At 38.1% G+C, this 22,546-nt stretch overlaps 2 protein-coding genes across 3 annotated transcripts; both read right to left on the reverse strand.

Moving 5' to 3' along the window:
• Positions 1–531: 531 nt before the first annotated feature.
• Positions 532–3,864, reverse strand: LOC5511874 (transcriptional repressor scratch 2). The gene is made up of 2 exons (XM_032381270.2): positions 3,263–3,864; positions 532–3,104 (listed from the first exon to the last, which is right to left on the reverse strand). The coding sequence occupies exons 1-2, from the start codon at positions 3,366–3,368 to the stop codon at positions 2,422–2,424; spliced, it is 789 nt and encodes a 262-aa protein (XP_032237161.1). The 5' UTR covers positions 3,369–3,864; the 3' UTR covers positions 532–2,421.
• Positions 3,865–7,957: 4,093 nt separating this feature from the next.
• On the reverse strand, positions 7,958–19,554 carry LOC5511873 (terminal nucleotidyltransferase 4B). Of its 2 annotated transcripts, XM_048721093.1 has the most exons (12): positions 19,495–19,554; positions 19,066–19,421; positions 18,859–18,982; positions 18,713–18,759; positions 18,247–18,367; positions 17,433–17,528; positions 13,875–14,015; positions 13,033–13,179; positions 12,525–12,591; positions 12,026–12,152; positions 11,018–11,657; positions 7,958–10,627 (listed from the first exon to the last, which is right to left on the reverse strand). In XM_048721093.1, the coding sequence occupies exons 2-12, from the start codon at positions 19,413–19,415 to the stop codon at positions 10,427–10,429; spliced, it is 2,061 nt and encodes a 686-aa protein (XP_048577050.1). In that variant the 5' UTR covers positions 19,416–19,421; positions 19,495–19,554; the 3' UTR covers positions 7,958–10,426. The 2 variants fall into 2 exon arrangements, with proteins under 2 accessions (XP_048577050.1, XP_048577049.1); XM_048721092.1 differs by having other exon boundaries at positions 19,066–19,530.
• Positions 19,555–22,546: the final 2,992 nt, after the last annotated feature.

The raw sequence follows: 22,546 nt of genomic DNA on the forward strand, positions 1-22,546 counted from the left end.
TGGACTTAAAATAGGGAGGGGGGAAGTTTCTGTTTTCAGTCGTTTTTCTTACAATTTTGCTCAAAAGTACCCAGGAGTGAAAGGGTTAAGACAAAATGAAACGTTTTGAATTTAAAAACCTCCCACCGTTATTTAGAACCGTCAAACGATGGCTTCGAGCTTGAAAAAATTCGACCCAGGGCGTAGCGGAGACCGGTAGCGGGAGTACGCTCGAAGACGAAAGAAATAGGGGAAAGGAAAGGCGAGGATGAGCGCACACATACTAAGTCCTAGTAGAAATGGGGCACTAACTCAATCAACATTCTTTAAAATTATTGGAAGGGGTACCGGCACGAACCTTAGAATGTCTAGCAGTCGATTGCTTTCATGAATAATTCACAAGAAAAACGATCAAGGAGATACGCTAGAACTCATGTTTTAGCCTTTATGGCTTGTATAGCACCCTGTCCACATGACAACTTCCAGTTGGTAAACAGTAAACAGACACCTGGCTTGCTTTCAAGGACAAAAAATCCACCGACACACCAAACAATCTGTTGACATTTTATTTTGACATGTTTTACGGAAAGTACATTATGAAGCAGCACTGCAATTAGAGTAATGATATTTTAAAGCTCTACAGTTTTAGTGATATGTCATTAATGGGAATTATCATAGGTCTAGTGAGTATTTCTCGCGCGAAAATTGTGTCTACATTGAGAATACTTAACAAGAGATGCGACAGTAGATGAGATAGTAATTTTAGCAGAGCTGCTAACTAGGGTGAAGCATCTTCACAGGATAGCGCGCATTGTATATTCAATTCTTTTTAGCTCCTACTTTAGACAGGTAGATGGTATTTTTTTTTTCTTGTGTCACTTTGCCGCCCTCCCGGTGAGATCCAAACTCGAACGCCCTTGCTTAATGCATTGAGATTATCATAAGTGAGAACTATATCCCGAATAACATGAAGACTTGTCTGTCTCTTGACTCGAGCTATTTTCAATCTCCACTAGCCGCGTTACTAGCTTGTTCACTTCGGGTCGTTTTACCGAGCGCTTTCGCCACGACTGTCTTGATAGGGTCGAAGCAGACCCCACCGTGTACATAACTACCTCTACCCTTAACGTACGTATGGTCGGTCATACACGTACTTTTCAGCTTTCAGTTTCAACTAAATACCTCGTGATATGTACAGACTAGCATATGGTATAGTTGACGTTGCCACCGCTACAGTTGCTTTAGTTACATAGTGTATAACACGCAAGTACTTCGTGACAGTTATTAAATTAAAATTAATTTGAAAAAATAATAACATGCTTTAGCAAATACTCCGGTGTCTTCGATAACAAGACTTTGTATTAGAATCAACTTTTTCTGATAGAATCTTTTGCTATTCTTGTTACAATTCATTTTGTTTTGCATTCGGAAATCGATTCCATGACGATTACGATTCTTGATAAGATCTCATATGAAATGGGTGTTTTCCCTTTTTTTAGTATTATATCGATCGCAATAAATCAGCAACAAATTGTATGTTATATAATGTATGTACACAAACATACCCTGAATTATTTCGGTAAGTTAAAAGTGAAATTTGTAATAGAAATCCAACATATTATTATTAAGAATTACATCTGCAAAAAATAACAATAGGGAAAAAGTTTTCATATTGAACTGCCCAGCAGTGCCCAAGAAATATTTGACAAAAAGCGTTTGAATATCAATAGCGTAAATTAAGCCTCGCATACAAGCATAGAAAAATATCGAGTAAAAAAACTCGAACAGTTGAAAATATTTGATCAATATTAAAGAGCGCGGTTAGAGAAATAAGCATTACAAGAAATTTCTATGGTCACGATTTCGACCAAAATCATAAAGATGCTAAGTGGTACTATTAGAGGCTAAACATTTTTACGTGAATAAAAGCCTTACTCAAAATAAATTGAAATTGTGAACGTAAAATGGTACAACGAAGGTCCCAAATAAATTAAATGTTATATGTTAATTCGGCGAAAAATCGTTTCAAATACTAAAATTAAAATTGCTATAATCTTCCCCGTCTATATGCAAACTTTGTATGTACAACTTAGTGCCGAAGCAGGATCATATGTAAACACACTGTACAATCAATAATTATAATATAGCTAAAAAAATCTTTCTTAGAAAGAAAATCCCCTTGAATATATATAAAACCAAGCTAAGTCTTCAGTGCATCGCACAGCGAACTGCTCCTCGTATGAATAACTCTCTACTCTGGCTTTGTAGACCAAAGCTTAACGAAATTTGCTCGTTCAACGAGCGGTATTACTTTAGGCGAATCTTCCTAGTTCTATACCCACTTTCTATTGTGTATATTTCCCACAGGAAGCACATCCTTATGGTATTCTTGTACTAAAATCATGCTACATTTTCTAGCTTGCTAGAATTATTTACCTAATCCTAGGGCGAATCCTCGTTTTTCTCTGACGAGTCGCGGGAACAAGCCGACTCTAGGTGTTTATTTAGATACGACTTGAGCGCGAACGTGCGATCACATCTCTCGCATTTGTATTGTTTTAGCGGGTTGTGAGTCTGGAGATGTGCGCGGAGGTTGGAACGATCCGCGAATGCCTTGTTACATTCAGGGCAAGAATAAGGTCGCTCTCCCGTATGCGACCGCTTGTGCCCTTGAAGCAGCCACGGCCTGCTAAATGATTTCCCGCATATCTCACACTTGTGTAGTAGCTTGTGTGTAAGGACGTGCATCGCTAGGGCAGGCATGGAGACGTATGCTTTCCCGCATTGGTGACACCGCTTCGCCAGCTTGCCATCAAGGCTACGATGCGTTTGTTTGTGTCGCGATAAATTCGACGAGGTCGCGTACGATTTTCCGCATTCGGCGCAAACATATCGACTCCTTTTTCCTCCATTGCCACCATTACCTTTGCTGCGACCATCGGCGCACACTGACTTCACGCTAGCAACCAAGTTCCCATTCTCATCCACTTCCCCATCCTCGCCATTTTCCTCGCTTTTCCCTTCATTGTAATCCTCGCATTCGCTTGTTGACTCACTGATGCGTCCGTTCGAGTGTAGTTTCGAGGGATTTTCTATATGTGAAATAAGGTTGTCTTCGGTTGTATCTAAACAGCAGGAGAGAGCAGGGTTTAGCTCGTACAACAGGTGTTTGAAAGAGGAATCATAATCAACTAAGGCCAAAGCCACAAAAATACTACAAAAGTATAAAACATGTCGGACATTTGCCAAAATACGAAAATTTGCACACAAAAAATCATCTTACCGCTCTCATCTAATTTTATTTTCTTGCTTTTTCCCGTCCCCGCCGCCGTCGACGTGTTATTATTATATTCTTTGGACTTTTTTTTAATCAGAAACGATTTCGGCATTTCTCGAATTTTTCTTCCTTACACCACGACATATCTCTTCGCTACTTCGCATCGGCGTCGGCTTTTGGTGGATTGAGAGTTTCCCTGATCCTGGAGGAAATCTTCACTGCAGTTTGTGACATCGCCTCGCTTCGAATCAACAGGGTTACTGGGCTCAGCTAAGCATCCTCGACGCTTGCAGCATTACCGAATATTTCACCGGAAACAAAATGCGACTATCCATGCAAATTGAACTCCCACACAAACGTCAGCAGACCCGTGTATTAAAAAATTCTAGTGGCTGAATGAAAAGCTTGCAATTTCTTCGGTGCTTTTCCTCATTTCCGAAAACACGGCCCGTTCGTCCAGCTTGCCCGGGGTTATTGTGAAAGCAAAGTGATTACGTTTTCTATTGTTTAGAAGGCGGGGTTTAGTTCGGTCCAAAAAAAAAGAAGAGTTGTTGAGCGGCTAGGGTTGGTGGTTGCAGCGAACACTTCCACCTGTTGCCAAGGGTACTTATCTTCGCACACAAAATCACTAATAATTTATTGCAATGTTTCACGGGTAACAGCCTATTAAAATGCATGAATCGATCAACATGAATATTATCATGTGAAATAACACCGACGGTGCGCGGTCGTGCAAAAAAGCGCGCGAAAATCTACTCATTTTTATTGGCTCGGGGATAATTCCTTGATCAAGATCAGGCAAGCGCTCTCCAGGAGATAAATCTGATTGGCTGAGACCGTATGTGAGTTCTGAGCGAGGTTTTTGATTGGTCCATGTTTGTATTGGTTTTCCGAGTACCTCCATTCAACGTCTTATTTGCTCTTAGAAAATATAATTGGTTTCAATTTAGAAGCCAGGATATTTTTATCCGCAATAAATGTTTTTTTGTTTACATGTAATATAGAACGAAATACGACTTAGCCATTTCATATCGAATCGCTTTCTTTAGAAAAGATTTCCGAAGTAGATTTTTGTATTGAGGCATTAGAATTCAAAATCTAAATCATTAGATTAGAAACGATATTATGTCGGAAGATGCGAGACATGCAAAAAACAATATTTTGAATTTCCTTCGGATAAAAGAAACAAATTTTGTTCAAAATTGTGGTTTCTTCAGAGCTTAATTTTTTGTTTGATTTTTAAAACCTACTCATACAAATCATCATTTTGTTCTCCATCCCATAGTAACAAAGCCACCAATTCACACCATCTTATTCTGATTCCAATAAATTCCAAAATATTTTCCCCTCAATTTTTTTTACTAGTGAGTTTCCGTGTTTGAGCCTTCGATGTCCACTTTATCTCACCAAGAGAGCATCTCATGCTAGATGTGGTTTACTTTGAGAAAGTGAAAACATTAAAAAATCCCATTTTCTCCTTCGGTCTCGCTTGGGGGTGAATAATGCAGGTCTCAATTCTCATAACCTATTGGTCAATATCGCTGTGATGGGCCTTCCTTCATAAATTACTTTATAAAATGACAAAGTTGACATTTCCATGCGATACCTCTACCGCAAAATTCTCATTGGTAAAAAAATATCTGTCAAAGTAAGCCAACTAGATTGGTATAAATGCTATGTGTGTGTGCCATGCCGTATGCTCTAAAAGCAAGTAAAAAAAATAATAATAACAAAAATACGCTTAACTCGTCGGTTTTGGCAATTCAATGACAGGCAAGTGTGAGAATATATTGATTTGCAACTCAATCTCGATAAAATTTGCGCTCGAGACGAAGCGCTTTGCGCAAGCTTTTTTGTCATAATCAGTGTCATTTGTAAATGAAAAAGAGGTTAAATTATGTCAAGCTTGTCGATGGGGCATCCGACCAGAAACGCTCTCTTTAATTTGACTTTGTCACCAAGCCCCAGCCGTAACGATGGTAACGGCTTAATGGCGAATCCGCAAATAGCTGCAAACAGTTCCTTCGAAAACTAAAATAGCGTCCGCGTCAATGTAAATGGGTGTTAGGAGGAAATAACAAACCATCGCTCAACAGGCGATGTGAAACGCACAAATCTCTAGGAAGGAAACATCTATTGAATACTTGAAAAGATCGATTTTCGTAAATCAACCAACTCTAAACCAGTGCATATAACAATCCGGCAAAATGATTTATCGTGACGTCCTGTCATAAAAGGAAGTATGACGCGCATACTTTGCGAATTATTTATTCATTCTGACTCTTGTTATATTTTCGTGTATATACCCTTTTCGATTACTCTAAAAAAAAACGGATAGCGAGGAGATATTTAATGTATTTTTACGGCCTCGTCAAGGGAGCTTATCCGGTTCACATCAATTTAAAAATATTTGAGCGAGTGCAGTGCAGCTTTACAAAAGACAAACCCGTCCCACCCGCCTAACGATTTGAGCAGCAGAACGCAGATTTGATCCAACTTCAACTTTATTGTACATAAATACAATATTTTTCTTTTATGTGCTCACCCGCTAATAGAACAGGCTAATCTAGGCGGGTTCAGCTTAAATAACAGTTACAATAATTTCAGAAATAACAAACACAGGACGAGCAAGACGAACAGGAACACAGAACATAAAAAAGAGAGAAAAATAGGAGGAGTTTAGTTTTCCTGTAGAGAGCAATGTTTGTTGGAGGAATATATCAAAGTTGTTCATTAGTCAAAAAAACGGTATCCTACGTTGAAATTGACCTATCAAGCTTGAATAGCTTTGCTTATATGGGAGACATCAACGTAGTCATCAATTTACGACTCGACGAGTTTTTGATGTAATTTCGTTTTGAATGCTTTTTGCCATTCTCTTTTAGGGAAGCTGGTAGCTCATTCCATAGCCTTGCGCCAAGCCTGGAAAATGATTTGTATTGGAGCTGGAGTTTTGCATGTTTAATATAGAAATTATTAGATGCTGGGACGAGCTTCTGTTGGTGAGATGGGGAGAGGGTTTCCTGTGACGTCACAACTCTTACCATCCAACCACCAGGAAACCCGATTAGAACACCTGGGACTAGGCTGTGAACTCTCAAGATCTACAGCGAGGACAGCATTCTTAAGGGCCGTACCTTGTCAAGGTGCGCAAACAGAAAAATCTGATATCCAGCGGAAGAAAGTACCCCTCCCACCCCTATACCCAAACCCTTGCTACGCGCCCGCCCTCGTATAACAGAGATGTTTATTTTCAAGAATAGTTGAAGTGACGTCACAGGAAACCAGACCCCAGGCTGCCTCACGGTTTATCTCCATGGACAGGGAACCCGGTAGGAACGTCTGGGGCTAGGCTGTTTTTTTTACAAAGTGACCTTGTATAGAGATTGAGACCGAGGCATCGTTTTACAACAAGAAGAGGTAACAGGGTCATTGATTTATCTTATATTTTTATTTGTTTTTGTGCGTTTTGTATGTATATATTTATATATGTATAAAAGTTGTTTTATTTTACAATATATAATAATAAACATATTGGCTATAGTCAGAACAATATACAAACTTATCACATGCAAATGAGATCAACAGTATAGCAAATAAGATAATAGGTTAATACCTCCACTACTAGCGTGACATGTTACAAGCGTGTCATGCTACTAGCGTGACATGCAACAAGCGTGACATGATCCCCATATCACGTGCAAATGAGATCAACAGTATAGCAAATAAGATAATAGGTTAATACCTCCATTACTAGCGTGACGTTACAAGCGTGTCATGCTACTAGCGTGACATGCAACAAGCGTGACATGATCCCCATATCACAATTTTCAAAAATAATACCGCTATAGACAAAGGATGGCTTGAAAACGAAGAAGTATAAAATAAATTTCTTAGTAGGAAGCAAGACAAGCGCGACGCAGGTGGGAATCGGTCAAACAAGAGCGCAAGTAAACCAAGCAGTTGTGTTGTCTTGCGCTTGCGTTTGACTGAGAATCGGGTGTTGCACTCGCGCTTGCTTCCTAGTGAAAACCAGTCTTAAGAGATTCCCGTGCTTGTCAAAACGGGACTTTGGAAAGCGTGTCCGTAAATAGAGCTGGAGATTTAACTTTATAAGTATATTCTACGATATAATAAGCGAAACTACAAGTACTGGATGCCCTGTGGTTTAACAAAGGACAGACGTGTCCAGCATTTAAAAACAAAAATTATTTATTCCCCTTCAGCAGATCCCCTTTTTTCGTGGCTCATGATATTATGTCGTGGCATAGTCCTTTAAAAAATGTTGCAGCTATAAATTTAGTTTCTTTGAGATGGCTTTAAAAAATGACTTCCTTGATCAATACCTCACGGTAAAGGATTCCAAACGTTAAAGAACAAAAAAACAAATACAACTAACTATGAATAAGTCAGATATACATGTCTTTGCTAATCCCTCCAAAAAGATTGTCATAATACTTTGCTCTAATTAGTTGGCTCACTGCGAACCACTGTGAAATACGAAATGTCTGTAGAACCATTGTCAGCCATACCTTTGTTTTTGTTTATTTTTTAAGGACAAATATTCGACAAAATCGCGGAATAACCATCAAGAAATGAAGTTTTATATTTGATTTACCAAATTCATTCGAAAATATTGCTAAAGCCTATCCAAATCAGCCGATGGAAATGGATGCTTTCTCCTACTCGATATTTTTTTTAGAATGACAACATGCTGACTGACAGAGGCACTTTAATAAAGTCTACTTGCTAGCCTGGGGTGACAAAGGTTATTTCTAACCCCCTTATAATTTTTGCATAAGACGTAATTCAACATTTATAACTCCTTTAAAACCGTTAGTACAACAGGTGGATATAAAAAGACAAAATTCCAATCCATTTATGGTGCACAAGCCTTCCGTGAAGGTTAGAATTCCAAGAAATCATCGCAATAAAGATAGTATTTGACAAAAGTCTGAACACAAGTTAAGACTCCACAGACCGAGACGATGTCCACATGGAATTAATGTGTTCTACAGCCGCCTATATAGTAATCAAACGATCTAAGGGAAAACATAACTTCTGGGAGCAACTAGACTCCAGGGGAAAAATAATCAGTTGAATTTTCATCCCTTGGTAGGTTTGTGCGTCATTTTTCACAAAGAAACTCAACAAAGCAACATTTTGAAAAAAAAAACATCATTAATTTTTCCTAATTATACATCTCAGAAATACTTTTGGTCGTTTATATTATAAATTTAGGATGACTTATAACAATTATTTCATATCTGAAAAATACATCTTTACTCTGTGTACAGGTTTTTTTTCCACCGATATTTCATCTGAAAGCAAGTGCATGAGTTTCCATACAGACAAGCTACTATCTCCTTGAATGTGTAGTTCCAGAAAATATTCATACACCCCCCATGGAGGGGATTTGAAATTCATACCCCCGACCCACTCCATGGGGGAGGGGGGGGGGGGGGAGGATATTTTCTGGAACTACACAATCCCCTAAAGTACTTTCATCCCAAAACTCCATAAAAAATCTACCACTTGATTCTACCACAATCCACCACAATCCAGAAAGACCATCGTCTTGATTGTTATTCTGGCGGTTCTGATTTAAATATGTTTTCTTCGAACCTGCCTTTGCTGTTTCGATAGGCCGATTTCTTGTCCCCTTAACAAGCACGTTGTGCAATTCTAAGGTCCTAGCATTTCACTGATAATTGTTTGCCTGGCTGTGGCGAATGACCTTGATTTATGAACAAGTCCCACAGATTTCCAAGAAACGTTTGTTCTAAGAACTTTTCAAGGGACAATGTCCATGTCATTATCCCGTCTTTTGTGAAATATGAATATGGGCCATTGTGAATTAGCCTGCTCATTTCCCCTGCATTTCGCTTATCTATTTGTAAACTGGGAAATACTTGTGGCTAGCTAATAGTAAACTTCCCATTGTACAGTCATAGAAGTGAACTCTAATTTTAATGAAATCCCCAACATCGATTTTGAGGCAGATTTCTTTTTGACTGGCTCACCATGGTAAAACCATATCCTGTTTGTTTCACTTTATCCTTAAAGCTCTATTATAATACTTTCTCCTGTTGAAAACACTTGCTATCAAGTGATCAAATCAACAAATACACCGAGTTATAGTGAGCCATACTATGTATGGTAAGAACGATCGTATGCATTTATTTTTGTGGATTTTTTTTATCAAATGTATCAAATCTATTATGGCAAATAATTAATATGTTGTAGGAATTTCTAAATGTGGCGCTTTCTAAAAGGCAGCTATTGATTTGCTATTAGCATTTAATCTACATTTTGTATTGTATATGTTTTACCTATACAATATTTACAAATTGTTGAATATTCCAAAATAATTGGATATAATAGATCCCCTAAAACATTATCAATAATATAAGGCTATATTTATATGAATATTGCCTATTAAGAAGCTTGTGAGCTTCCATGATAAATAAATAACAATGTTTGTGTGGTAATGATAATACTGAAATAGTGTTTGGTGTAATATGTGACATAGTTGGGTAATATAAAATTCATACAATAGTTTCCTAGAATTGTGGGTTGATAAAATGTGGGATACATGTCTGAATTATTGAAAAGACTGTAATCCAACCCTTACAGTGAAGATTAAGTTTATTTTTTAAAATAGAAAAAGAATCAGAACTAAAGGTTTACTCAGACAGGCCCCCTCCCTAACTTTGCATTTCCCAGAATGTTTCTAAATGTTTGTAGTGGCGCATACAAGTAGGCATGGGAAAGTTAGAGCAGCATACCTAGGATAAGTAAGGGGATAGGGATAGGGGAATAGTGCACCAGACCCCACACCAGCATATAAAGCTCTTTAACCTTACCCATAAAAGAGAGATAATACCATTACATAGGGAACTCCCCTATCCCTTTACTTCTTCGAAGCCACTGCATGGGGTGTTATCTCTAATTCAAAGATCAGACATGTACCTGGGATTTGCCAGAGGGGGATGCACAGTCATAGAGAAATGGCCCACTTTTTATGGCCAAGAGAAAAAGGAGGATGGAATACCCCCCCCCCCCCCCCCTCTAGTACATGCCTGATGTTCGGGCTGTGTTGGAACCATGGTTAATATACCTTAGGGTGCGCTAGTGTAGCAGATAGGCAGAAAACAGTTACTTCTACCTTCAGCTGTGGGCCATTGGTCTCTTCTGTGTTTTTCTGTTCTTCTTCTTCTTTTTTGACCTAGTTACGCTATCTGGGGTTTTGTTGGAGTTGTGCCCTACCATGTGACTGTTGTGGTTGTTGTTGTTGTTGTTTAACACTTGTTTGTTGTTTATGCTGGTTTGCCTGGAACCATTAGTACTGCCACCACCAGTTTCTATACTCTGGCAAGAAACAATAACCAAGATGTTATGGCTGGGGCTTATCAACAAATGTCTCAGTCAGCCTACACTTTGTCATTCAAGGAAAATGTTGAGTCAAACAAAGCATCCATTGGATGATTTTGGGAACCTATTGCTATATTGTTTAATTCATTTGATTGTATATACATTATTTTTCACAGACTTGTAGAACCAGATTTAGGAAGAATGTTACTTAACGGTTTCAGAGCTAGCTATCTTTTCAGAAGGCAATAGAATTTGGAAGTGATATAAAACTTTGTTTCAAATGCTTTTGTCACAGTTAATCAATATTCTTTTTTCAAGACCAGCTCTCATAGCTGGTGAGTAACCTTTATATTTTGAAAAGTTAAGAAAAATTGATTAATCACTTACCAGTGGGGCAGGGCTCTTTGCTTTACCCTCATCTTTGCCACTTATCAAAAGTCCTTTAGGTTTGCTATTCCCCTTGGAGTCAGCCACATGGCTTGTGGCCTCCACAGGCTTGGAGTTCACACTACTAGAAAGTGAGGACTTTATTGCACCTGAGTAGGACCTTCCACCAGAAACCGGGGAAGAGCTATCTACAGTGTTCCGTAAAGTAAGAGGGTTAGTACCATTTTCTTTGCTTTTCTTGGCTGGAGCAGCCATTGGACTGCTTGCTGGGCTGGGCCCTTCAAAGGACTCAGGCAAATCCATTTTTAAGTTCAGACTGAGTACGTTATTCAGGCTAGCTAGTGAGCTTGAGCTAGACGGCCTTGGAGGACAGGCGTCCTCCTCATCTAGGCTACTCTGGTTGTTTAGAGGGGAGTCCCCTCCTGTCAGGTCGACCAAGAGAGATTTGCTTTCCTTGTTACTCTTCTCGCTGGTTTTGGAGCTGCTCTTGTTTGCTACGCTTGCATACGTTGGCACTGGGTTTTGGTTTATCATGTTCATCACTGGGTTTGAGATAAGTTTTGAGTTCCCCCAGTTGCTCTCCACAAAGTTGCGGTACTCTACAGCTTCTTTGGTTACACGCACTATCCGGCTTAGAAGGCTGGAACAGAAGAAACATGCATGAGCTAGTGTGTGGAATTTGTACTTTTCAGAATGCTGGAACACAAAAAAACTAATAGTGGTAAACTAGTCCACAATGTTTGTGCTTCGTGTACATTTATTCACCTTTAAAAAAAGACATACAACAAAAACAGCACTGCAAAAATGAACCAAACAATGGTTATTTACAGTATCTAATCAATATTTTGCAAGACTGGTGTAAGAAAAAACATGTTTGTGGGGAAAGCTTTTTTTTAATAGTCTATTACTGTGTTTGGAAGTGCAATCTGTAGTTAGGTTGGGTGAAGAGAAAAAAAATATGTTTTTGTTTCTTATTCACAGCTGAACTGTAAAAACCTAGTGTAATACCTGTGTTTGGATACACCATCTATAGTTGGGTTTGGTGAGTTGACAGCTTTGCTTAAAACTAAGTACGCATAATTGAAAGCTTGTTTGACCTGCATGAAGGCATATGAACTTTTGCCAATGTAGTTTCCTAGAAAACAAACACAGCAATGGTAGTGGTTAGGACTTTATATACAAGCAGACAAGAAGTTTGGCTTCTACTGTATATCCAAAGAAAATAAAAAAAAGAATAAATTATGTTTGGGTTTTTTATTAGTCCTTGAAAAGAAATTTTAAATGCTTCTAAATTGCATATTTAATATAAAAAAAATTGAAAAAGTATGAGGACGGCAAGTAAACAGACATGAGAGGATGTCCAAGCAAAGCATGCCTTAATATCAAACTTATCAATTGAAATGATGACAAGAATAGACTCATTTTGGTTACTTAAAAATTGTGTGGTTAAAATAGACTTGTTGTTTTATCAAGTCAAATATCATTAAATGTGAGCTGAAGTTGATACCTGGAGTGAATGGGTCTTCTATACACAACAAGGATGTGTTGAAACCTTCACCAACATCATTCAGCACCTATAAACACAAGGACAATTCGATCTTCAATATCATTTGTCAGTAAAGAGGTCCAATTATGCTGACATTTTACACTCCTAATAGAATACTAATGTGAGTCACACAGTGTCCATTTTCATTTGCTTATTCAAGCAAGCAACTACAATATTATCCATCAAATTTTCAATAAATAGTAAAAGTATCAGACTTCATTTGTGGATGATTTTTTTAGTTTTCTTAGATTGCTGTATTTTTAAATGTAAACAATAACCAATGTCATGCCTGAGCAAGGTTCGTATTGTCACAGCAATGAGAAAAGATGCTGTTCTTTTCAGGAACCGTTCCAGATGCAAATACATGCAAATTTACCAATTCGATTGTTCTATGTTCACTTGAATTTGGAAGGGCACATGAAAAAAAACTGCATTTGTCCTAGACCTGATGGTTTCAGATTTCAGTTACCTCCTGCTTGTTGAAGTATGAGCCCCCGTCTCTGACCGAAATCCCAGTGTTTACATAGTTGAAGTTATTTCCATACAACTCAAAGAACTCAATCAATAGCACTCCAAGGTTATGGTCTAAGCTGCAACCATCTCCCCTAGGGTGGTGCTGGGAGATAAAAACACAAGGAAGCTTTCAAGTAAGTTTATCTTTGAAATGACTCTTTCTCTCTCTCTCTATTACAAATAATGCAGAAAATAAAAAATAACTTCTAAGAAGAATACATGACAAATGATTTAAGGTTTATAAACGGAAGGCATATTATAATCTCTGTATTGAGTTTTCAGTCAAAATTCATGAAATGCTATCACCATATTAATCAACAGAGTCTAAAATAAAAATTGACAATTTATCTTTAAAATATCTATCTTTGCTAGATACCATGAAATCTCAACAAATAGGCCAAAATTTGAACCACTGTTTTGTAACCAAGCCAAGAGATTACAAAAGGTTTGTGTGAATTGAAAACCAGGGGTGAACACCTCTATTTACATATAAAATGACAATAAAATCAAAGATATCAAGCTTTGCTTTGAAAATTCGAAAACTTGTTTCCAAGAATAAAAAACGTCTCGGCAAATAATCAATCAATGGCTTCTACAGGGTCACACCCTGGATTGACTGTAGTATTTTAAGATCCAACAAATCTAACAGAATTATTCATTTTACACAAAAACATGATCCCCAACACAAAACTGAAACTCATTTCAGTTAGTCAATTAGTCAGAAGTCAATAACAAGGTCACTGTTTAAATTAATCAAAATGGAGCGAGATATTGAAATCACAGATTCCCAAGGATTACCTGTAGGAAGCTGACAGCCATGAGGATTAGACAGTATGAGCTAATGCCACCAGTAAACACCTCATTCAGATCACGCAGCACTAGGAACTGTTTAAGCACCAGAACTAGTGGGGGGAGGCATGGAAACAGTTCCATGTTTTCCTGCCAAGCACACAAATGTCTCCTGTCAATTAATCAACTGTATGCAGGGAGTGGGAGATTCATAAAGGCTGGTTCTCACGAGTGATGTAAGCGTAAGTGGAGACAGAAGCACAAGAGTCTTATGTCGCGTGCGAACGGTTTGACGTAAGCGAAAGCACAAGCACAAGAAGAATGGGAATTTTTGATAATCTTACCTCTATGCTACGCTTACGTCGAGTGAAAACCGGATCAACATAAGCATAAGCGGAACATAAGCATAAATAAACCCACCGAGCTTTGGATTGTCGAGGGGGCATGTATGGGCACTAGACGACGAACTGAGCATGCCTTAAACCTTTCGCCTTACATCGAGCCGGTTCTCACACAACATAAGACTTACGCTTACGCCGTCGTGAGAACCAGCCTTAAGTGAGGGAGGAGTGGCATAGATACGCTCGACATTTTCCTCCAAGATGAAAAATTGCTCCATACCAGGAGTCCTCTTCAAATGCACACAGCGAGGGAAGGGGAGAGAAAAAAAGATATTTGAGGTACGGTTGTACAGTACAATAACCAGTTCTGTATCACTTCATGTTAAAATTGCTCTATCTTTTTGGCGGAGGGCCCAATGCTCATGACGACTACACATTTTAAAATTGAGTTATATGGTATTTTCTGTTTGCACATAGTAGGAGAAGTTCTGTAGCAGCGGGTATAGTTTCAAATCACTAAAAAAATTCTGTCGTCTGGTACAAAATTTTTTAATTTGAGAATCAATAAAAACATTTTCTGAATAACATATCACACCCCTTCCTTTTTTCTCTTAAGTAATGTATAAAAATGTTTTTAACTTTGCAATGCAGCAGGTTAACACATTGACCCCTCAACCGGCCTGTACCGGCTTTGGGAAGTACCCACAACCCAAAAAATTCATAAATGCAAACTAAACACAACAAGATGAAGATACTCAGGCATCAGTCTAAGGGATAAATGGTGAAGATATGCATCCAACCAAGGTGTTGGCAACTACTCTTAAGCCAAATAATAGCACAGGTTCTTTGACAAATTTCAAATCGAACAAGGAACGAAAAGCAGAATCACCCCTCTCAATAAAACGCTCAAAATACAACACAAGGGAGAGAGATCAGCAAACACAGCTCAAGACACGAATAGATACCTTTATTCTGATCCTCCAGGTTTATTTCCATGGCCTCAAAACACAATGTCCACTCCTTGAAGGCTTGTAAAACAACGAAGATGCTTTTACGGATTGAAAAGCATTCTGGGAGATCCTGGGAAAAATTCACGAGGGGAGGGCCAGTCAACACTCCTCTCCCCAAAGTCAGATGGTTTTTTATAAGTCTTTTCACCCCGAAGCCAAACAAATCAATTCCAGGTCATACAGACCCAGAATAGCAGTGTAAACAATTTTGCAATCAATTTGGTTTCAGAAAAGACAGCATTTAGGAGAGCTGTGGTGATTCATTAGAAAATTATTTTCTCATCCAGGCAAAGCCAAACAAGAAAAAATCATCATGAATCCACCTTTGCTTGCAAATATCCATAAGCAAAGCACTCAATTATGCCCCAAAAGACTTCATGATGTCCTGAGACACTCTCCTAATATGCTCATAGCTGTATATTTTATGATAAATACAAGCAACCATCAACTTGTGCTGGCTTCAGCACAACGACGAGGGATTGAAAGTGAGGACCGCAAAGCACTGTTGGAAAGCTTGGATACCGCTGACTAGGTGCAGCTGTGTTTGACATTGACAGGCTGTATAAAACTCAGAATAGGGGGGGAGGTATCTGTTTTCAGTCTGTTTTTAGTAAGTTCAGCTCAAAAATAGCCAGGAGTCAATGGGTTAACAAACCAACAATCTTTAATGGGCTTTCGCTTCCGAGTCGCTAAAAACTCCATATTGAAAGAAACAAAACGGTCTGATATAATTCTTCCAAAAAAAATGCCACAACCCACACAAATACTAAAATGGCAAAATAAAAATGAAACTGATTACAGGAATTTGGTGAGTTATTTTTTTAATTTTAGAAATAAAGAATAATATTTTTTCGAGCGCTTAATAATATCAGGGAGGTTGTCTTAAAATGATGTTCTTTATTCAGCCGAATGACTGAAATAAAAAGCCCACCTAATAAAAATAAACTGTCTAGATTTAACAATACTGGGAATAAAATGATAAATTGAGAACAGGATAATCAAATCAACTCTTTTGGCAGATTAATATCTGCAGTCAAACCGAAAACATACTACTCATTTTAGCAATAATTACGAAAATCGCTTCGGAATAACGATACTTTCTGAACAAACCATTGGATGAAATAGGCTAGATTTATATTTCAGGAAAGGTTAATAGTTTTGTATCATTTAGGTAGTATTGGATTGTTCAAATCTACATTATTCCAGGCAAAAAGAAAAAACAAATGCTGAGTGATCCGGAACTAGGACTACTACGGAACTGCATATCGTACTGTACTATACTTATAAAAAAAAACACTTTAAATAAGAAAAGGGGAGGAAAAGAGAGATTATAGGAGTGTGGTTGCACTACAATAAGATTTGTGAACCAATTTACTTAAATTCCCTTGTTTTAAAACTCAACTTTGATTTTGATTGAATTTTTATTTCCAAGGTTTTAAGAGTAATAAATAATAGAAACAGGCTTTTAAAGCAGGTTCTAAAATCAAATTTGAATTTGATAGTAAGCTTCATGCTATAAAGTGATTATTAGAGCAGTCAATTGTGCAACAGTGCAGAAACAAACAAGCCATTTAAAGCCCACACAATTCCACAGGTACTCATGCATACCTATTTTTAGACTGAAAAACTAAAGAAAGCTATATGAAAATCCTGTATTTCCAGTAAAATCTGGCTTCTCCTGAGTAATAGGGATTAAGCTCTACATTGTCGGTCTGACAGGAGGGCTAAAAATATTTCAGCACTCTGAAAACATAAAATCTTGTGGTGCAATAAAATGCCTCCCACTTCTTTTGTGATGTCAGAACTTGAGGCAATGGAGTATCATAAGTTTGAAGTGTTGATGTGTAATGTGAAATATTTTTTCTGTAGGTTTTCTTGAATATATTATGTATAATATATCGAAAACGTGGCTTGTGAAATAATACTTTTATCCATCTGCCCCTTTTCTAGGTTAATTCTTGCTAACTGTTAGACAACCAAGAGAAAAAAAAACATTAACCATTGTGTTTGAAGTGCTGAAGTGTAATGTACCATTTCTTATATATCTATATCATAAATACAGCTAGTGAAATAATACTTCTATCCATCTCCCTCCATGCTAGGTTAATTCTTGACAATTGACGGACAACTGAGAGATAAAAAACCTAATGGTCTTTTATGGCCATCAGAAGAAAACCCCATGCAGCCTCTGTTATTGGTTAGTCAGGATAACTCACCTTGACAAACTTAGCGGCTGTCGGGCCGGCCAACACATTGAAACTAATGTCAACCTTGACTTGGGTCTTTTTATCAGTCAATTTTATAATAGGGACCTGAAAAGATTATCAATATAGCATGAAAATTATGTCAAATAAGGTATCGCCTTGTGATAAATATTCATTGCTCTTGAAACTTGTAGAAAAATAGAGCTCGGTGTATAGATGGAATACTTGATGAAAAATCCCTGTTGGAATGTTGAATTCAGCAAATTAACTTGATATTGTTTAATCCATTTATTGATAGTCATATTAAAATACCAAGTTTTATCAAAGATAACCCTGATGACCCATAGAGAACTCCCTTAAAGACATTCAAAGATTTTTATAAGTGGGGATTTTACGTCATTCAAGTCATATAACTTAATAAACCCGCTACATTGCACTTGTTTGTTTACAGAAGATTCACGCGAACATTTTCTCTTGAATCATCCTAGACGTTCCGTCAATCTAACACAATCATTAATTTTACTCGTGAAGAGATTACAACAAAAACATAATCCCCAACACAAAACAGTAATTCGAGGTATTGAAATGGACGAACAATGAAGCTTGATTATGGGGTGAGACGGGAAAGGAGACAGTGTCACTGATATCTCGATCTGTATTCGTTTCTAACCGGAGATTAAACTGAACCAGAAAACTGTCCATTTGCGCCCTCGCCATAGAAAAACTAAACTATCAGTCCAACCATACTTACAAACAAGTGTTACTTAACCAGTGTCAGGCAAAACATTGATTATCAAGCTAAGTTGGATTCCAGATGGATACTAACCGATGCTTTATCGAGAACCTTGATGGAGGAAGGGTCGGCGATCTGATTCGCCTGAAGAGCCTTTTCTAGCGTCCACAAAGGAAGTCTTTCCCATTTTCCAAAAACCACTAAATCTATATCACTGTTGGGAAATACAGAGAAATCTAATTTTAATAAAAACAATATTCTGTAATCGATTAAAATGTGGTATTAGCGCCGTTCCCATTGTGTTTCGATGGCCGGAAATTTTCTGAAGTTGATGTTTACATTGACATAGAAAAGCTCAAAGGGCTTTAATGTTGACAAAACAACGAGCTGTTAAAGGCAGAATATACTTTAGGAAACCAAGCTGTAAAAAACATAATATTGAGGGATTTGTGCGGTTGTTACTAGGGAGTAAAATCACTAGAAGGCACGTCAGTCAATTTAAAATTAAGAAAATTAAAGGAATAAATATGTTGCAACGATCAATTAGTGATTTTTATACCTTGTCGGTAGAAAAAGCGCTGTTTTGAAACTCCCGTATACCTCGACCTGTAGAATAAATTAAGGTAAAAACAGATGATTAATAAGGCTAATTCAAATGGTAAAACAATAAAGTGGCTGTGGAAAACATCGTGGTTGGCTACGAACCTTCGCTGTAGGCCATAATCTAACTATCACCTCATGCACACGGCCGACGACCTCCCAACGCATTGCCTCTTCGCATTTTCTAGGCTTCATAAACTCGTAAAAGTCCATGATTTCTTGGCTAAGACTTAAAACAGAAACAGAACAAACAAATGCCGTTAGGATTTTGGGATGTCACGACGAGGAATTTTGAAAATCTCACGGCCTTACCCAATCACCCCGTCTGGGTAATTTCGATTTTTTGGCTTCCATGGTACTGTTTCTTCGATTAAAAGCTCTGAAGTTTCAAGACCGTTTGTACTTGCCGGATTTTCAGACCTTTTCCTCTTCCCTCCAAGGCCTTTGTCAGCATTTATGATGTTTTTCAGAGCCGTAGATTGGGCAGTATCCATGCCATTTCTCGTCGTAAGGGGGATGAACTCCGAAGGTCTAAACTTGGGTTCAGCATTGTTTGAAGTGATAGTAGAATCTACAATTCGAGTCCACATATTGTGGGACGGACCTCGCTGCTCCGGTTGAACCCAACCAGTTCGTTGGTCCATGGTCAATGAGCAGTGCATGTGTTCCTATAAAATCCCGAAAATACTTATTTTCCCGAGTAAAAATGCCTAAAATTGAAGAGTAGTTTATAAGACGAACCTTTCCACCAAGACGTTACGCGAGTAGGCAGTTATACCTACTGAACTGCGCATGCTCAATAACCCCGTAGCCAATCATAATCCAGTATTTTCTTGTACGCCCGCGATTTTCCAGCAGTACTCCAAATCAAAGTTGGTTTTCTTCGAAACCGGTTTCCGGTATTGGAGATACTCCATTTCCGGTTTCATAGCACTCTTTAGAAATGTCCTTGGACTGCTTTAGCGAGGTAAAGCAGAACGCAAAATCAGTTAGCTTTAATAAAAGGGCTAACTACCCAAGCGTTTAGAAGCGTGTCATCAAGATTTTACAGATCCTAAGGTCGAAGAAAGGGAATCTCTCTGGAGACAACCATTCAAAGTTTCCCAGAATTTTTTATGCTCCCACGTCGCCTGGACAACTCTCATATCTTTTGGGAATTTGAAAATATTTTTGTACAGAACATGTCTTCTTATACCAGGTTTGTTGATCTTAAGATGTATTTATTTCTCAGTAGGTTGAAGGGTAAAGATCTTTTTTTACTAGCTGTATGATGAACACACAAATGTTGTGATATTATGAATATATGAAGTCCAAAAAATACCGTCCTAATTTGGTGAGAATGACAGTTCCTTTGTAATGGGTTGAGAATGTAGACACACTTCTTAGGTGACACTTCGGGGTCTTTAGATTTCACCGGTTTATACCGGTACGTTCATAAAAAGTTTTTTTTTCTTTATTTTATGTTACTCGTGAGTGGGGCATCCTTGGGGACCCAGGGCGTCGCGGAGATTGGGCACACAGGGAGCGCGCGAAAAAGAAAGAGGACTGTGGGCGCGATCTCCGCGACGCCCCAGGCGGTGTGCGCACTACGACCGCAATGCATTGTGGAAGCAAATTTATGACGCTCCATGGGAAAAACATGGCGGATGTAGGCTGTAGCGAATGTAGTTTATAGCTGGTTTATTCGTTTTAATTTCCTTTTTGTCCTTAAAACTTTTGATTTCCAAAGACTTTTGTTGACTTTTTTTTAACTAATATAAGAAATTTGCAACTTTCAAGGGAAGGTGTGATATTCGCTAAAAACGTTCTTGGTTTGAAGTAGGTCCGCGTTTGGCTCATTTCGGCTTAGACATGCGATGCAAAACTTGCCCAGAATCCTGATTTGGATTCTCAAAGAAATGCTCTTTCTAAATATATGATGCCCCGCCTCTGGAAATAGGTGATATTCATCGATGTATTCTTCGTAGGTTTGACCAGTCAATTGCAAATGGAGGAGAGGGGTCTGAGGGAGAAAGGTGATAGCTGGCAAACCACCAAAGAAAAAAGAGCCAAGACAACCGCCCTCACGGAAAAGTCTGTTTACTGGCCCGAAAGAGCCGCAATCGGCGTACAACCTTCTCTAGCTGGACCATTAAAGAAGGCAGATCACTAGAAATCTTGCACACTTAGAACTTGCTCAAAGTTTATTAATATTATTATAAATTCCCTTTTTACCAGCCTGCCCATTTACTTACATATGTTTTTAGGGTTTTTAAAAACCTGGCACAATGACTTTGTGGACAATCAAAATGTTTGCGTTTGTGACCCTTTTGTGCTTTTATTTTGCTTGAGATTTAATCTGATAATAGGTCAGATTAAAATATGTACAGTACACACTGTACGGAGGATTTTATAGAATCGATATAGAAGCGAGAGATACGCTCTTTTTATTGAATAAACATAATGTCACATTTCAGATAAGCTTTAAATTAAGGACACCTTGGGTAAGTTAAGGGATTTCCCTTTCACATCTATTACTATTTATTACTATAACTTATATTTGACAGGTTTGCAAAATGAAAGTGATGTGGGTACACCAAGAATATTAATCATATTCTTTGGGCTGGGTTCAACTCCCAGGTCACTTTTTGCATCAACCTGTTAAACATTGTTTTCCATAACTTATATAGTGCTGCATACAAGGAGTAGCCCTGCATCAGACTGGAGAATCTATTTATTCAATTTTCCCAAACAATGAATTCCTCCATTCGGTGCTATTGATTGTACCAACTTTATGGTAACCAGCCTTTAAGAAGGGTATGTTTGGATAGAGGGGGGGGGGGGGGTACACTGAGATGTTTGAACACTGACCCTGTTAGGGCAGGGAAAACATAACCTAGAAATATATTCAGGACAAAGCAGCCAAAAACCACACCCTGTCAAGTAGCACATCCCTGTATAGTCAGTATAGTAATGTTAAAAGTCATTGTCCTCTCCTTGAAATATTGGGGCATTTGATTCTTGAGTCCTCTAATGTCTTGCTTATTTTCCCTGAACTGTGTCTCTTTTCCAAGCATGTAACTGGTTTTGTTATATATGATTCATTTTTTTTGTTGTCATCATTATCTTGCAAGTTGTAAACAAGATAATGTAGTCTGTCTAGCAGATGTGCAATGCCTATAGTTTTTTACTTTCAGTAATGTGCAGTGCTCTTCAGTGTCTGTCAACTATTTGCTTTGATGATGTGCAATGACCCTTATGCTATCATTGTCCAGTAAGTGCAATGCCTTTTGGGGGGGGCTTTACTGTTCAGTAATGTGCAAAGCTCTTCAGTGTCTATCAACTATTTGTTTAGTTGATGTGCAAGGACTCTTTGAGCTATCACTGTCCAGTGAGTGCAATGCCTTTTGGCTTTACTATTTCTTTACTAAGGCAGGACCAAGCATTGCGCTTTGGCCTGACTGAGGCAGAGAGAAAGTGACACTTAGCACAATCTGTGTCCATTGAATATATGGACATATTGTTAATTGTATTGTGTGTGTTTTAAAATTGTTTGTTTTTAATAGACAACCCTGTCCTGTTACTGTTTTTAACATATATTTATATCATGCTTATTTTTATTGACAGACTTGTGTATCTGAGAAAGAGCAATATGTTGTTGCCCCCTACGAATCAGACACGCAAATTGGCTACCTTATAAGATCTGGTATGGCAGATCCTGCTTTAAGTGAAGACTCGGACCTGCTTGCATATGGTTGCTCCAAGGTATTGAAAATACATACATATAATTGATTTATCCAATTAAGATGTGTCT

This window comes from Nematostella vectensis, chromosome 13 (genome assembly GCF_932526225.1).
Source record: "Nematostella vectensis chromosome 13, jaNemVect1.1, whole genome shotgun sequence".
Taxonomy (NCBI): domain Eukaryota; kingdom Metazoa; phylum Cnidaria; class Anthozoa; order Actiniaria; family Edwardsiidae; genus Nematostella; species Nematostella vectensis.

Bases quoted from the DNA above. Each gene is read 5' to 3' on its own strand.
- LOC5511874 (XM_032381270.2), bottom strand. From the start codon at position 3,368: ATGCCGAAATCGTTTCTGATTAAAAAAAAGTCCAAAGAATATAATAAT. The intron at 3,105-3,262 runs GTAAGATGATTT...CCTGCTGTTTAG, and splicing joins AATAAAATTAGATGAGAGCG to ATACAACCGAAGACAACCTT.
- LOC5511873 (XM_048721093.1), bottom strand. From the start codon at position 19,415: ATGCACTGCTCATTGACCATGGACCAACGAACTGGTTGGGTTCAACCG. The intron at 18,368-18,712 runs GTATAAAAATCA...ATTTCCCAACAG, and splicing joins GCGCTTTTTCTACCGACAAG to TGATATAGATTTAGTGGTTT. The intron at 12,592-13,032 runs GTAACTGAAATC...TTGTGTTTATAG, and splicing joins CATACTTCAACAAGCAGGAG to GTGCTGAATGATGTTGGTGA.